The 16,513-nt window shown below is 34.9% G+C and overlaps 1 protein-coding gene across 1 annotated transcript in view; it reads right to left on the bottom strand.

Annotated features, from left to right (window-relative positions):
* The window catches only part of LOC126809827 (U3 small nucleolar RNA-associated protein 6 homolog), a 135,420-nt gene that overhangs the window by 5,096 nt on the left and 113,811 nt on the right, over positions 1 to 16,513 (bottom strand). The window contains exons 18-20 of the mRNA XM_050534619.1: positions 8,222 to 8,299; positions 7,582 to 7,688; positions 6,729 to 6,795 (exon numbers count right to left, since the gene is read on the bottom strand). Of these exons, the coding sequence (XP_050390576.1) occupies positions 6,729 to 6,795; positions 7,582 to 7,688; positions 8,222 to 8,299 (252 nt within the window). The remainder of the gene's footprint in view (positions 1 to 6,728; positions 6,796 to 7,581; positions 7,689 to 8,221; positions 8,300 to 16,513) is intronic.

Raw genomic sequence — 16,513 nt, 5'->3', positions numbered from 1 at the left:
ACTTAGTGCTTGTTCTGTTTTTCTTGCTAATTATTTGTATTGTTCGTACAATGGACACAATTCCCGAACCCTGATCGGAGTTCAATACAGAAGGTGATAGACTAATTTGTCATTGTTGATTTATATAATCATCATATACATGACAGGAGAACAATTCTCTAGGCTACTTTATTATACTCTACGTTGATTGCTTCGTTTGATGTTATTACATTCTCACAATTGTAATCAAAAATAACTATTAAAAATATAATTTGGGTGATTCACTTTTAGGTCTTTTTTAATTTCAGGCTTGGATACTGTTACGAAATTTCAACACTTGTGTCCAAACCAATAGCAAATGTAAAGGAAATGAAATGGGGTTTAACGTCCTACAGTTCTGCTCCGACTGGGCTAATTGAAGATGGGCATATGACATATGGTGTGCTATGACGGAAATTTTACCTGGACAGCGGCACTACGTCTTACTCTTATATCTATTTCCAACTGCCAAGGGACCTTTTACATGCACACCAATGTGTACAAGGGGCCTCAGATTTTATGTCCAATCCAAACGACTAGACAGCTGTCCTTGTCAGGCCCTGCATCCTGCACCACTGACAATCAAAACCACGCCAGAAAATCTTGAAGATCTTTCTTGGTCAACACCAAGAGTGAACCAGCATCTTAGCCACAGCAGCTCCCCAAACAAATAACCCACTAATAGACCTTGAGTCCTCGACACAAATTTTATCATGACTGGTCAAATTACTTATAACATGTCCGCTACCCAAATATAATAATACATGAAAAACAAATAATATTAATACGATGGTAAAGCATCTACACAATTTCTATCAATACTGGTCAATTGACTTATTTTTATTCCCTTATGTCCACCCACTTCTAGAAAATATGAATATAATAGGATGGTAAAACACCTACATCAATCTTATAAATACTCCATATCCACTCAGTTCACTACTACCTTTAATAATTTCCGGTTTCCTCTCACTGCTAAAGACCCCTATGTGCAAGCGAATTATTGAAATAAAATTAAACCATGTTAGTCCCGAAATGACCTAGTTTGTGTCGAGTGGACGTTAAACCCCATTTCTCTCTCTCTCTCACCTTTAATAATTATAATACATAAGATAAACTAGATATGTGATTACTTTGCACAAATTCTTCATGTGATTACTTTGCACAAATTCCATATGTGATTACTTATCAACAGTCTTGCCACTCTATCAGGGCATTTTTTAAGGAATCTAAAGTTGTGGGCCCTGAGTGAAAAGTGGACTTTAGCGGTGGGGGAAACAGGTATGGTGAGAATTTTTATAAAAATCTTGTGTGAATTGGCGCATTCTAGCATATATCGTGGGTCAAAAAGACATCTTTTTAGTCAGTGCCTTACTGTCCCAAAAATACAGAGATCATTAAAAAAAATAGAGAACCATAGCTGTATAAAGGTTACTTGTTTACGAATAGTCCCTAAAGTACTGGGGCCTTAACATAGACCAAAATTATTTTATCATGTAATGATGCTTTAAGCTTTATTCACCACTGTTCATTAGCCTAGTCGGTGTAGAACAGTAGGACATTAAACCCAATTCCATTATATATTAAACTTTATTCAAAGATATATCAACCCATAAAATAAACCGGTTAATTATATTCCAGCTAGTTTTGTTCAACTAACTGTTGACCGATAGCATTTCAAACAGTTTCCACTGGGAGAAGTCCACTGATATCTTGTCTACGTCCCAGTAATTATAAAATAATCAATAATAACTACATCAACAAATTGAAAATCTGAGGCCAATTATCAAACCTTAGAATTACTTTTCCGACTTGACATTTTATAATTTAAAATCTTTTATTCATCAATTTTCACACCACACAATTACAGATTGTATTATATAACATAAAGCACATAACAGACTTCTTTTTAGGCTATGACAAATATTCTACAATCACCCTGGGAATCTCATAGCAAAAACACTCATTTTATCTGCATTTGGGTGATGTTTTCAAAAATCTGCTATTAACCTTAAAAGTAAAAATGTGAATTTAAAAATAGATCCACGAAATGTGTTTGAATGCGGGGTCACATGACTAGCTGTGAACTGTTTCTGTGACTCAGGCAGTTTGAATCGGTCTAAGGGAGAAGTGTGAGGAAACCAGAGGGCCCGGAGAAAACCTACGAGGTTGGACAGGCGACCCTAATCCTTGTCACGTACAACCGGGGATTCGAAACCACGTCAGTTGACTCAATGACAGGCCTTATGATACAGCGCGCACGTGCTAACCATTCGGCCCCCCCCCCCCAAGGAAGCAGTAGTTTCAGAACATCATTTTTCTTTAATTTTTTCAAGCATTATGTACATGCACCAAATGCTAAATGGTTAACATGCTGTGGTCTGCTAAATGAATAGCAAGCTAACAACCTCTGACAGTTGGTGTATGATGATTGGTACCGATTACTGAATTTAACAAATGATAAGTAGTTTTGGAATGTTGGGAAAATGAGCAGCAAAATATAAAAACGATCACTTTTCTCTATTTTTTCCAGGTAATATGTACAACCACCTCGTGCTAAAGAGTTTAACATACTAAATGAATAGCAAGCTAACAGCCTCTGAGAGAGAGAGAGAGAGAAATGGGGTTTAACATCCACAACACAAACTAGGTCATTTTGGGACTAACAAATGGTTGATTTTTTTATTTCAATAATTCACGGAGGGGTCTTTAGCAGTGCGAGGAAACCGAAGGACCCGGAGAAAACTCACGAGGTTGGACAGGCGACCCTACTCCTTGTCACATACAACCGAGGAATCAAAATCACACCAGTTGACTCAATGACAGACCTTATGATATAGCGCCCATGTGGTAACCATTCAGCCATCCAACCTCCTGCTAACAGCCTATGAGAGTTGATGAGTGATGATGAGTTCCAAATAGGCTACTGAGTTTAACAAATGTTGAAGAATGATTTTTTGTAATTTTCGGTGTTAATTAACTTCGTGAACATGTGAAAACTTAAAAGAGTAAATTGTTTGTTAATATAATTTAAAGGTACACCATGATTGGTTTTTGACATTAAAAAAAGGTACACCATGATTGGATTTTGACATTAAAAAAAGGTACACCAGTGATTAATATTCTTCTTCTCTTGGCTAAATGATCAATTATTAAAATCAATCAATTTTTCTCCACAAATTCTGCTCTAACCCAAATAACAGATCCTGTATTATTTAGTAGTATCATATTTTCTATATTTTGATTAAGAATTAGTTTTGAGGTCTACCACAAGAGAGCTGGGGTTGGATGAATGAATGGTTAGCGTGTTGTGCATCGTATCATAAGGTCTGTCATTGAGTCAACTGGCATGGATTCAATTCCCCAGTTGTACGGGACAAGGAGTAGGGTATTCTGTCGAACCTCGTGGGTTTTCTCCGATTCCTCCCACTGTTGAATTATTAAAACAAAATTGAACCATTTGTTAGTAACAAAATGACCTAGCTGTATCGAGTGGGTGTTAAATCCCATTTTTCTCTCTCTCTCCACCACAAGAGTTTCACCTATTACTTTATAACTGAAATAAATGTAGTTTAACGTCCTTCTTTTCTGCACCAACTGGGCTAATGAAGACTGGCAAATGCCATGCAGTGTGCTATAAGGGAAATTTTGCTAGGACAAGGGTGTTTCTGCCTAATCCTCATTGAATTCCTACTGCCAAGGGTTCTTTTACGTGCACGTCAACGAGTACACAGGACCATGTTTTTATGCACCATCCAGATGACTTAACGCCCTCATTGCCAGGCCCTCCGCTCTCCACCTCTGACATGGGGAAACTATGCTGGAAAAAACTGAGAAAGTTTCTTGACCACCACCGGAATAGAACCCCGAGTGCCTTATTCAATGAACCACAACCATGACAGATTTCACAGAATGCCATAGTATTCAGAAGCCGGAAGTGATCGAGTCCACTCTATCTAGATTTAGTTTTTAAATAATTAAATTCCAATCAGGAAGTCATTACATTATATTTATTGAAATTTGCCTTGGAACCATTCCTGTTTTATTAAATAAAGAAGACGTTAGTTGCACACCAATCCATTGTCATTTCAAAGTTATAAAAAGATACTTCACATTTTACCAGTCATGTACATGTGTGTCTAAGAGGAAAAGTTAGACAAATAAAACATATGCCCCCCAGACATCATTATAAAAACCTGAACAGCATGTTTATCCAGTCTTTCAACAGGTTTTAATCAGACCTGACTTTATTAGAGAAAAGTCTTTAAAAAAGTAAAAGTGTCTCTTAAAATACCAGCCTGGCAGTAATAATATTATCAATTTAAAAAAAAATAAAAATAGGCTTCTATATTAGGCCACACAAAAAAAAAATGTTCTGGTTCTTATACGTTTTTATTTTACAAAAAAAAGGAAAATAAAAACAAAGTTATCCATCTTCAAATTTCCCACACTCAAGGGAAGTAACTCTAAGGCATTTTATGAAAAGAGGAACTGAACACTAGACTTGGCTATCAAGTACGTAACGATGGGAAACACTATTGAGAATCATGAACGGCACTGGATAATCGATTGTATTTTGTTATTGGCAACATTTTGCTGTCAATCTGTCATTTTTTACAATCAAAATGCCTAAGTATCTTTGCCGAGAACTATAACTAATAACTGTAAGAGTGATGACAGAAAGTATTCTCCATGGGAGATTGGAGGCGCAGACTTCGATTTAAATCGTCAGCAAAATCCATGCTTTAACAATGACTATATGGTATCGATACCACATAATGGTCGCCTAAACAAAAACCGGCGGATTTGAAAACATTTTCCCAAGAGTTAATCTAGATGAAGTCAAGGAATTATTCAGCTTTTATTTCAAAATTTTACTTATTTTTTGTTTTTCTTATTAAGAGTAAAACAAATAATAAATTTATAATTTTGTGTGCTTCTTTTGCACAAAGGTTTTTCTGAGAACCATAATATTTTTTTGTGTGGCCTTATGGTTACATACAAACTTTCACATTTCTCAAATACAGAAAGATAAATAATTGGCATAATTCACGAATATTGGAAGTAGGAGAATTTAATTTGTAAATCGAGAGAGAGAGAGAGAGAGAGAGAGAGAGAGAGAGAGAGAAATGGAGTTTAACATCCACTCGACACAAACTAGGTCATTTCGGGACTAACATATGGTTTAATTTCTTATTTCAATAATTTAGAAGTGGGAGGAAACTGGAGGACCCGGAGAAAACCCATGATGTTGGACAGGCGACCCTACTCCTTGTCACATACAACCGGGGATTCGAAACCACACCAGTTGACTCAATGACAGGCCTTATGATACAGCGTGCACGTGCTAACCATTCGGCCATCCAACTCCCCTTGTAAAATCAACAATCAGTAGGATTAATGACTACAAGTTATTCTGGTTTACATAAACTTATCTCTGTTTTAATCAAATGTAATATAGTATCGGTAATTCCATCTTGACTTAACTTTATAAAATTTATAAAATTTAAAATTTCTTCGCCCCTACATGTCTAGTATTCATACTTTATATTGATTTTTTTTTCATATTTAATTTAAAATTTGACATTGAATAGCCAGTCAGCTGATAAACTCCTGATAGTTATAAACGCAAGAATGGTCATCATCAGAGAGACACAACTCTATCAAGATCAAGCCGCTATCTAAATCACATCAAAATTACTCTAGAGGAAATGTGAAGTGGATTATGGTTGAGAATTATGTCCGTATAATGAGTATAATGGCTGATTGAATAAAACAATAATGGTCATTACGTCTGGTAGTCCAAGTCAGACGATGCGATTCGGGTGATTTGATGATCAAGGAGCAGAAATTATATTTCCTGATACGCTACTGATTGATTTCTTGACGGGTGATTAACGTTAGTATTGCTCTATTGATCTTTTCCAATTCTTTCTTCTTTCACTTCACCGATGTTCAATAACATTTTACGGTCAATAAAGCACCTTCCAACATTGGAGCATGTGTCCTAAAATATCGCCTCCAGATATCAACTCACGCCATCCATAAGTCATAAATCTATCCTTTATTTTCATGTTATTATATATTTACTTCATGTTTAACCTGGATGATAACTGATCTACCTTAATAATTCACAATCATCTTCCTTAGTACTTCGCAATTAACCACTTAATAATAACTCCTCTACTTTAGTAATTCACAACAAACCACTGATGACTCGGATTCACTTTTAACATTACAAGAACCAGACGTCTAAAATCAAACTACCCTATGTTTATTTTCATATTGGAAAAAGTCACCAGTAATGTCTAGTTCATCAGAAAGGTTTTACAGATGAATTAGATAAAGTTGATTTTGTTGACTTAAGAATCTAATTTAGGAAAAGTCAATTCTGTCTTTTCAGGAAGTGAAAAGTTACCATCTTTCTTCATCAAAAATCCAATAAACTTTAGCCGTTGTGGATTGTGAGTGCAAAACATATTTTGTTGGTTCTGCATGCGCTAAGATAACAAAAAACAAGAAAATATGACAACTTGTCTGCGATATCACCATTGGTTGAAGCGGATGTACATTAAACACCAACAACAACAAGCAGCGCCTAATTAACCCAACCTAGGACTAGGCTTCTACAGGGGGACCACACCACACATAAATAATTACATAAGACAAACCTACAGAAAAAACACCTCAAAAAGATTAAAAACACTTACCTGTGCTAATTCTAGATCTATATAAGTTTTGTAAAATTCTAGTGAAAGAGGTTTTAACTGTTGAAGTCTGAAATTCAAAATCAAAACAAAAAACAGAATAATTTAGTTAGTTAAATATTTTCCTTTAAGTAGCACAAAAATACAATTTCCAATGAGCCCCAAATCAAAATCAAAACAAAAAAACCAGAATAATTTAGTTAGTTAAATATTTTCCTTTAAGTAGCACAAAAATACAATTTCCAATGAGCCCCAAATGAGGGATAGAATAACGTCCACTCAACACAAATAGGTTCTTTTGGGACTAAAGTATGGTTCTATTTTATTTCAACAATTTGCTTGTATGTAGGGTTCTTAATCTTTAGTAGTAGGAGGAAACCTGAAGACTTGAAGAAAACCCAAGACATTGGGCAGACGACGCTTATCCTTGTTTGGGATCGATGAAACCACGCCACCTGACTCAATGTAAGACTTCAGGATCTAAAGCTCATTCGACCAGTCATAAAAGGATTACTTTGTATGACTGTGATTTTTTTCTTACCTGAAGGTCGAGTGTTCGATCCCAGCGTTGGCCAAGAAAGTTCATCAGGATTTCCAATGTGGTTCCTACTTATTAGTGGAGCAGGACTGAAGGCCTGGCAAGGGAAAACATATAGTGGTTCATATGGGACAAAAAAAACAAAACAACGAAGTCCCGTGTACACCTTGGCATGCACGTGAAAGATACCTTGGGAGTTGGAGTTCACTATAAGAGTAGGCCGTAGCGCCGCTGTCTGGGCAAAATTTCCCTCATAGCACACTGAAGGCTAGTCGGAGCAGAATAGGACATTAAACACCATTTCATTTCATTTCTTACCTGTGATATAGATTGCGAACATTGTTTATACTTGATGTTAAACCAACCCAGTTTATATAGAATTCTTTAACTGGTATACTTATATTTCTATATCTAGTACTTCCTGTCTGTAATAAAATATATTAAAATATATACACATACTAACTCAAAATATACATGTTAACTATAACTCTGTAGAAATGAATGACCGAATTTCAGGTTGTGATGTTCTACTGCCCATAATACAAAAGAATGGTTTTACGACCGATATCTTCACTTTGTGTCCAGACAATGGTAATCAAAATTCCATATATTGGACAGCAAGTTGCTTATCTGGCCGTTACTTTCACATTTTTAAGGACTGGTTCCAAGGAAACCAGACAATAAAGGGATAAGTTCACTGTAACATGGGTATCATTTAATCTTGTGTATCTAGCACTAATATCTTTCACCCGGATTACAGTTAATGCATACAAAATGAACAGACCAGGAGCCAACAAATTAAAATATTTTAATGGCATATATATGTTCTTTAAAACTTGAAATTAACTTTAAGATATTGCTTAATACTAAACCTACACCAGTTCTACCATTGAACGAAAGACAATAGTGACCAAAGGGGATTTAATAGTCAATTAAACGAAATTCAAATATATATTACCTCTAACACTTCCTCTAATTTTTCTGACTTACAACTGGATAAAAAGTCAAGAATTATTTGCCATACTGGCCAACAATCCTGAAGAAAATAAATCAGACAAGAAAATTATTATTCAATAGGTTCCAATTATAACTTCCATTGGATATAATATTTCATACAACCTCTGAAATTACTGAAAAACTATCTGTTTGATTTTTCCTATAGTTACAGACATGTAAATAAATGACATCCATTTTAAAGTGTCACATCTTTTGGATTACTAACTTCACTATAAGCCCACACCAATTTGATGAACTTTCTCAGTCAACACTCGGATTGAACCCCAGACCACCTGGTTAGCGTTTCTCGGCCAACACTGGGATTGAACCCAAGACCTCCTGGTTAGCGTTTCTCAGCAAACACTGGGATTGAACCCAAGACCCCCTTGTTTGTTTTTCTCGGCCAACTCTTGGATTGAACCCAAGACCTCCCGGTTAGTTTTTCTCAGTCAACACTGGGATTGAACCCAAGACCCCCTTGTTTGTTTTTCTCGGCCAACTCTGGGATTGAACCCAAGACCTCCCGGTTAGTTTTTCTCGGTCAACACTGGGATTGAACCCAAGACCTCCCGGTTAGTTTTTCTCGGTCAACACTGGGATTGAACCCAAGACCCCCTTGTTTGTTTTTCTCGGCAGACACTGGGATTGAACCCAAGAACTCCAGGTTAGCATTTCTCGGCCAACACTGGGATTGAACCCAAGAACTCCAGGTTAGCGTTTCTCGGTCAACACTGGGATTGAACTTTGAACCCAAGACCTCTTGGTTAGCGATCCAACATTTTACTATCTTTTTGAGCCACCGTGAATGAAATAGAGTTTTATGGCATGTCAGCTCTGAGCAGGTTATATTGCACCAAACATATGATGAATTGTACGAGAAAAATTAAATATAAGGACAAAAAATATGTTCTTATGCATGAATAAAAACAAATATTTAAAATTAAAACAATGATCACAATTTTTCAAGAATTCAGTATTATATACATAGGCGTACGAGCTGGGGGGGCTCCTGCCCCCCCCCCATTTTGGGCACCAAATGCTGGGAAAATTTGGGCACACAATTGTACTTTGTAAAAGTTGTATAAAAAAATATTGTGTTCTTGAATGTGTCCAATTTAACAGCAAATTTATTATTATTATGTAACATACTAAGAACCTAACTACATTTTTTGGGCACCAACCATCACCGCCCCCCCAGTCAAAAATTTCCTCGTACGCCTATGATTATATACATGACCAACAAGAAGCAAATTGATACTTGAAACAAAGTGTGCCAGTAATTTTTTTATAGAGGGAGAGAGAGATGGGTTTTAACATCCAGTGGCACAAACTAGGTCATTTCGTGACTAACATATGGTTCAATTTTATTTCAATAATTCGCTTGCACATAGGGGTCTTTAGCATTGAGAGGAAACTAGAGGATCCCGAAAAAACCCACAGGGTTAGACAGGCGACCCTACTCCTTACATGTACAACTTTTTTAATATATACACCATATCTTATTTCATTTGAAATTGGATTCAGGAAAAGGCTTGACCTATTTTGACCCCTCTCCAGTAACTGTTCACCTCATATTTCTGACAAATAGTGTAAATTACTGTTTTAACATCCAATAACAATATTTACAACCCCATCACAAAATTCTATATACAAAATGTCACAGATTAAATAAGTTTTTGTTAACAAAATTTGCTTGTGTAATTTTTGTCAAGTTTCCACCAATAGCCTGTAATATGTACACCAACTTTTTGTATATATGTTATATACTTAACAAAGGTGACATTTAGTTGTTAAAACTTAACGTACATGAGTCAACTGGAAGGAGTCTTTGAAACATAAAACCTTTTCAGTCTCAAAATAATTTCTTTCTAGTTGTCCGTACTCACACACGAGGGGGCTGGGGGATTGTCAGTCTCAAAATAATTGCACGTTTAAACAATCTACTTTAGTACATTTTTTTACCGGCTTAAAACTTGCACAATCAGGATTGGTGACAATAATTAGTTTTTATTCAACTTTTGCGCATAACGGTTCTTATAAATTAACGACTAGAGTTCTTCTTAAAATCAAAGAATTTATTAGCTATTGTCTGGATTATAAGTACATATAATGGCAAAATGATACAATATTATTTCTTCGTAAATTAATTAACTAGACATGGTTCAGAATGAGAATTCAGAGGTTTAATTAAAATTTCTAAGAAAGTATACAGTTGATTAACCACATTATGTATGCCATTTTTAAACAAATTAAGTCACATGTTTATTTTGGTAGAATATAATTTTCGCTTGGAGAAGAATTTGAGTCATATGGTTTGAGGGCAGGTAATAAGAGTTTATTGATTACAGGTATGATTTAATATTGATTGACAGGTTAAATCAACCTCAATAGTTAAATACCTGACACAATCCACAGGGGAATTTAACAAAACTAATCAGATTTATGACATATCAGTCTAATGATCATATTTCCTGCCATCTTTTGTATCTTGAAGCTATATGAATAATGTTTTATGAATGTCAGTGTCACTAATACAAGGCCTGCAGCTTATGTCTGGTAGCCATTTTATTGGTAAATATCCTTTGATATGACATCTGTTACCACCTGCACGTATACCACATAACTTTTCACATACTTTCATTTAAAGCTGATGATCATCATTTAAAGGGTTTTGAAATTCCTTTCAAACTGCAATATTGGTCCAATAATGGTTCAATTCCGTTCATTATTTCCAAAGATACGAAGAATAATTGAAGATTTAGTATAATTTGGCATTCTTGGCAGATGATATATACAAACAAGCCAGTGCCACTTATAAGTGATGGGGCTCTTTTTTAATCTTAAAGGGGCATTATTTAAGATTTAGATAAAGAGCTGGTCATTCTCGCTATAATATTTCAAAAATAGATAATGCAAAATGAATATATTGAAAATTTCATTCAAATTACTTTATTTTGAGCGAAGTTATCAAATGGTTGTAGTTTTGACAAGATGTGTGCATTGATCTTAACCACCATACAGGCCATTCGAGTCTTTGCCTCTCTTTCTCCATTTTTAAATTAAATCATTACAAGGCTGAAACATTCTAATCTAGTTAAAATCGGAGCCATCTGATGGCATTGAGAGTTAATTATTGTCTTTTCATGTTAATAATTGTCTAATCAATAATTTTTTACCATTAAAGGCCCAAAGAAAGAACTGCAACAGGCAGATTTAGCTCTTCATGTTTAATGAATCAAAGCTGATACTTTGATTTTGTTTTCTTAATCAATTAACTAGCCATGAAAAAGTAGATATTGTGAAGGATAATCGGTCATTAAACTTTTATTTGTTAAACATCTCTCTTTCTGACTTAAAATTTCTCTTGTATTAAGAAAGCCTGAACATAACTCACCTGAAATAGACTTCGTAAAACACAAATCATCGCACAACATTTTTATTATAATATACGTTGTGTAATAATTTGTGCCTGATAGGTGCCTTATGTCCAGGCATGTCTATATATATACTTTGTGCAATAATTTGTGGTAGATAAAGTCTATGATGGGTGCCTATGTCCAGGTTGGGTAATAAGTAAATATTTTCAAGGTTCCTGAGTCACACCTTGTAAAGAATGAATTAATAGTAATTTGTCTGCAAGTAAAATATTAATCAGAACTTTATTAGTACTGATTACCTGTAACTAGGCAAATACAAGAACAAAGAATAGAGGAAGTTAAATACTCATTATATCATGACCCCAGGTCAAATGATAGTGACGTTTACCCATCAATCAATCATCAAGAACTACCTGTCATCAGTCTATTTCTGTCTATTTCTACCTGTTAACAATTTTTCACCTTGTTCAAATATAATTACTTTTCACTAATTAGACGTTAATTGCTAGAAATGTTTATTAAATTAGATTAATTATTTCGAATGATGGAATTTTGAAATTATATTGATTTCAATCCAATTTGGATCCGACATAAACAAGATCATTTTCAGATGTCACTAAACGTGGAAACATGATCATTGCTTTAACAATAGGTCAATTTTATATCCAAACAATAATATGACATTAATACTATTAAAATTTCCACATGTTCCTGTAATTTAGATAACAAATAAAAATAATAATCATCCATTTTTCAATGAACACTTACTGTCAGTTTTCACATATGAGTAATTAAAAACACATCATCATCAATAAACATTTATCTTCTGTAGTCAACATTTTTTACATAATTAAAAACATTTTTCATGTTATTTCTTTGTTGCAGAACTTCAACAAATAAAAGGAATCTCTTGAGAAATGTCGGCACAATACCCCTATTATTTGGATTGAAAGTGCTTAATTTTTTCTGGACACAAGGTGAAAGGAATATTTATTTATCTACAACATACTGATATGAAAACTAATAGCCTGTTCAGACGCTTAAGTTAAATTGGTTTAAAAACCCCAGGGATCTTTAAACCAGTTTAACTTTGTCGTCTGAATGCACATGTGGGGCAAATAAACCAGTTTAAAAAACCCAGCTCGCGACCTGTCTTGAGAAGTCTTTTATCTTAAACTGGTTCATCTTGGCCGTCTGAACGGGTTGGCTTAAAAACCCCGGCTCCAGCTTGCTTTGAGCATGCACAGTACACAGGGAAGCCTACAATTTTATGGATACATATAATTAAATTTATTACTATGCAAAGTTTTGACAAGGATAGCAACCTTGTTGCATAGTAATCGATTCAGTGATTATATATTCATGAAAATGCACAGTTACTAAATGTCTATCATAACACTACTCAATACAAACTAGGTCATTTCTGGACTAACAAATGGTTCAATTTTATTCAATAATTCGCTTGTGCGTAGGGAGATTTAGCATTTAGCAATGGGAGGAAAAGGGAGGACCCGGAGTAAACCCACAAGGTTGAACAGGCGAGTCTATCATAAATAATAAAATGAAATCTGTTATAAAAACTTCTAATAAATAATAAAAAGAAATCTGTTCATTAAAAGTATTTTTTAACAATATTTTTCATCCCATTTACAATATTGTTTAGTTCCTAGCATTTGTTTGGTTGTGTGTATGTTGGTGAATATGTTCATTTAACAATTTTTCACCTGTATTATCTACAAAGAAAACAAAGTTTTCATTATTTATAAACTTTCTTTTGATCAGCGAAGAGAATTTCTTTTTGTTTACACGAGGGACCAAAGGATTGTGTGGAACCATTCAAACATTATTTTTTATTTATCACATGAATACACATATAAATATATAATGACCTCCCGAGAAGAAAACAGAAACTACACCATGACAATTACTGTATACAACATTACTACAGAGGGAATGGGAGAAATGGGGTTTAGCATCCACGACACAAGCTAGGTCATTTTGGGACTAACATATGCTTCAATTTTATTTCAATAATTTGCTTGTGTGTAGGGGTCTTTAGCAGTGGGAGGAAACTAGAAGACCCAGAGAAAACCCACGAGGTTGAACAGGTGACCTTACTCTTTGTCACGGACAACCAGGGAATCGAAACCACGCCAGTTGACTCAATGACAGCTGGCCCTAGTTCACAAAGCATTCTCAGACTAAAGTTAAGAATTTACGCAACTTTCAATCACTGTTTATGAGAAATATCTTTGATCAAGAAAGACAAAACTTTGCACATACAGAGAATCTCTTACGAGTCTTTTTTAATATCAAAAAAGACGAGTAGGAGATTTTATTTATCACCCAATCCTTTCTTACATGCACAAATAAATAAATATAATTCTTTGCTGTAGATTTCACTTTTACTGAACCGGATTACATTACGGCGTAGTGATACATTATTTTTTGACAGCAATTCAACCATTGCAAAGTCCTTTATATTGACCCAGTGTTTCCATCAAGGTCAATTAAATAACAATAATTCATTTTTAATAAAAAAAAAGTTACTTTTAATAAGAAATGAACTGTTCTTTGAAAATAAAAAAAAGTAGTTCCTTTTCAACTGACCAATCAAATTCATGAAAAGCGATATTCATGTAATGTAAGTAGATTATGAAATATATTACACAAGCGATATCTACTGTAGAATATACTATTGGGTGATCAAGTTTTTTATTGATGTATTTGATACATTTAAACAACAAACGTTTTACAAAGAGCTATATTTTAGTTAAAGTAAGGTGAACAATTTTGAGTAAATTCTTAACGTATGTCTGAGAATGATTTGTGAACTTGGGGCCAGATCCTACCTGTTGATTTTTCTACTAGTCTGCAAATAAGGCACAGACATTGTCAGGCACAAATTCAGACTTTGTAAGGCACATGCTGGTACCTTTCATAAGAGAGAGAGAGAGAAATGGGGTTTAACGTCCACTCAACACAAACTAGGTCATTTCGGGACTAACATATGGTTTAATTTTATTTCAATAATTCGCTTGCGCGTAGGGGTCTTTAGCAGTGGGAGGAAACCGGAGGACCCGGAGAAAACCCACGAGGTTGGACAGGCGACCCTACTCCTTGTCACGTACAACCGGGGATTCGAAACCACGCCAGTCGACTCAATTACAGACTTTATGATACAGCGCGCGCACGCTAACCATTCAGCCATCCAACCCCCCTACCTTTCATAAGGCAATAAGGCACAGACATTGTCAGGCACAAATTCAGACTTTGTAAGGCACATGCTGGTACCTTTCATTTTGTCCGGCACCAATTTTTCCTTTTTTGTGTTTTTGTTAATATTTTCAATACATGTCTCGGGCAAAGTTTAAAAATGTTGAATCAAAACTGAACTATATTTTAGTCCCAAAATGACCCATGGTGGAAGTTAAACCCCATTTCTCTCTCCCTCATGTTGCGGAAAAATTAGCTGTCACAATGCAGCTAACACTATAGTCTTTACCCATTTTGCACCCAGAGAGCTATCTACTTCATAATTCGACAAACAATTGTAGACAGACAGTCGAAGTTTAGTATGCTCCATACCTTCAAACACGCCAGGATCAGAAATGGAAATTTCCGGACCCTGGGAGACTATTACAATAAATAAAGTATTGTGGCAATGGCTACTGATTTACCAAAGCACTTACAAGTGTAGATCAGTTGTAAGTGAGGCAGATTGCTGGAGGCACGACTATTGGTATCAATAATTAATAAGCTAGAAGACACAGGCCAGGTAATTAGTACCGTAATATAATAAATGAAGCATAAATTGGGGAGTAGTGTGGTATGGCGGTTTTATTGTTCTGACACTAGACATAAAGGCCACACCAATTTGATTTTCTGTTCTTCAGAAACACATGTCAAAATTGTCCTTCTTTTTTCTTCGGAAAAAAACACTAATTTCAAAACCAAAGTACTTGGTTCTGCTGTTCAAAAGCTTTTAGTTCCAAATTATTAAAGATACATTATTGGAGATTCCATAACGAGTTGGCAGTTCTCACTATAATAGTTAAAAACTAGATAATGTAAAGGCAATTTGCTGAAAATTTCATTCAAATTGATCACTATGAACCGAGAACTAAGCGATTGAAATTTCCGCCTAGCCTCGATCATCATTACTAAAGTCAGTACGATAAACAGCATAGTCTCGATTATCTATTTAATCGTCAAATCGTGAAAGAAAGTTATGCAGTAAATTGGCTCATAATCCACTAAAGATCGTAGGCTAGCGATGCCATCTAGAGTTGATTATGGTCTAGATAGGTTAATTAATGTCTAATTAATAATTTAGATATCATTTCAGGTCTAAAGAAAAACCTGCAATAGACAGATTTAGCTCAGATTTAGCTCTTGCATAATGTATGTTTAAATGTTGAAATATTAAACAAAACATCTTTTAAATGATTGAAGTGGGTATTTATTTATCAACACCCTGAAGAACAGAAAATAAAACTGGTGTGGCCTAAAGGTGAAGTTGAATATAGATCTGGTAGTCTGACCAGAATGTTGATGAAGACATTCTCTTCCCCGATGACAAATAAACAACATTGAAACCATGTAATAAACTAGACTAATAATATCCTCGACCGTCTGCCAACCTGACAACATGGCTTACGACCACCATCTTTATTGTGATCATGTATCTCGTTATAAACATTTTATAATATAAAAACAATAATAAATTTAATGTTTATCCGTTAGCACGGTGATTATCTTGAGGTATATGTAGCAACATAGTCCATTCTTATGATCAGTCAGATTTTTATTATCTTACATCCCAGGAAATGACGGATGGGATGAAAAACCGAGGTCCTGTGTACACATTGGTGTGC

The sequence above is a fragment of the Patella vulgata genome, chromosome 2 (genome assembly GCF_932274485.2).
Source record: "Patella vulgata chromosome 2, xgPatVulg1.2, whole genome shotgun sequence".
Taxonomy (NCBI): domain Eukaryota; kingdom Metazoa; phylum Mollusca; class Gastropoda; family Patellidae; genus Patella; species Patella vulgata.
This window is presented reverse-complemented; position numbering and strand designations above follow the sequence as displayed.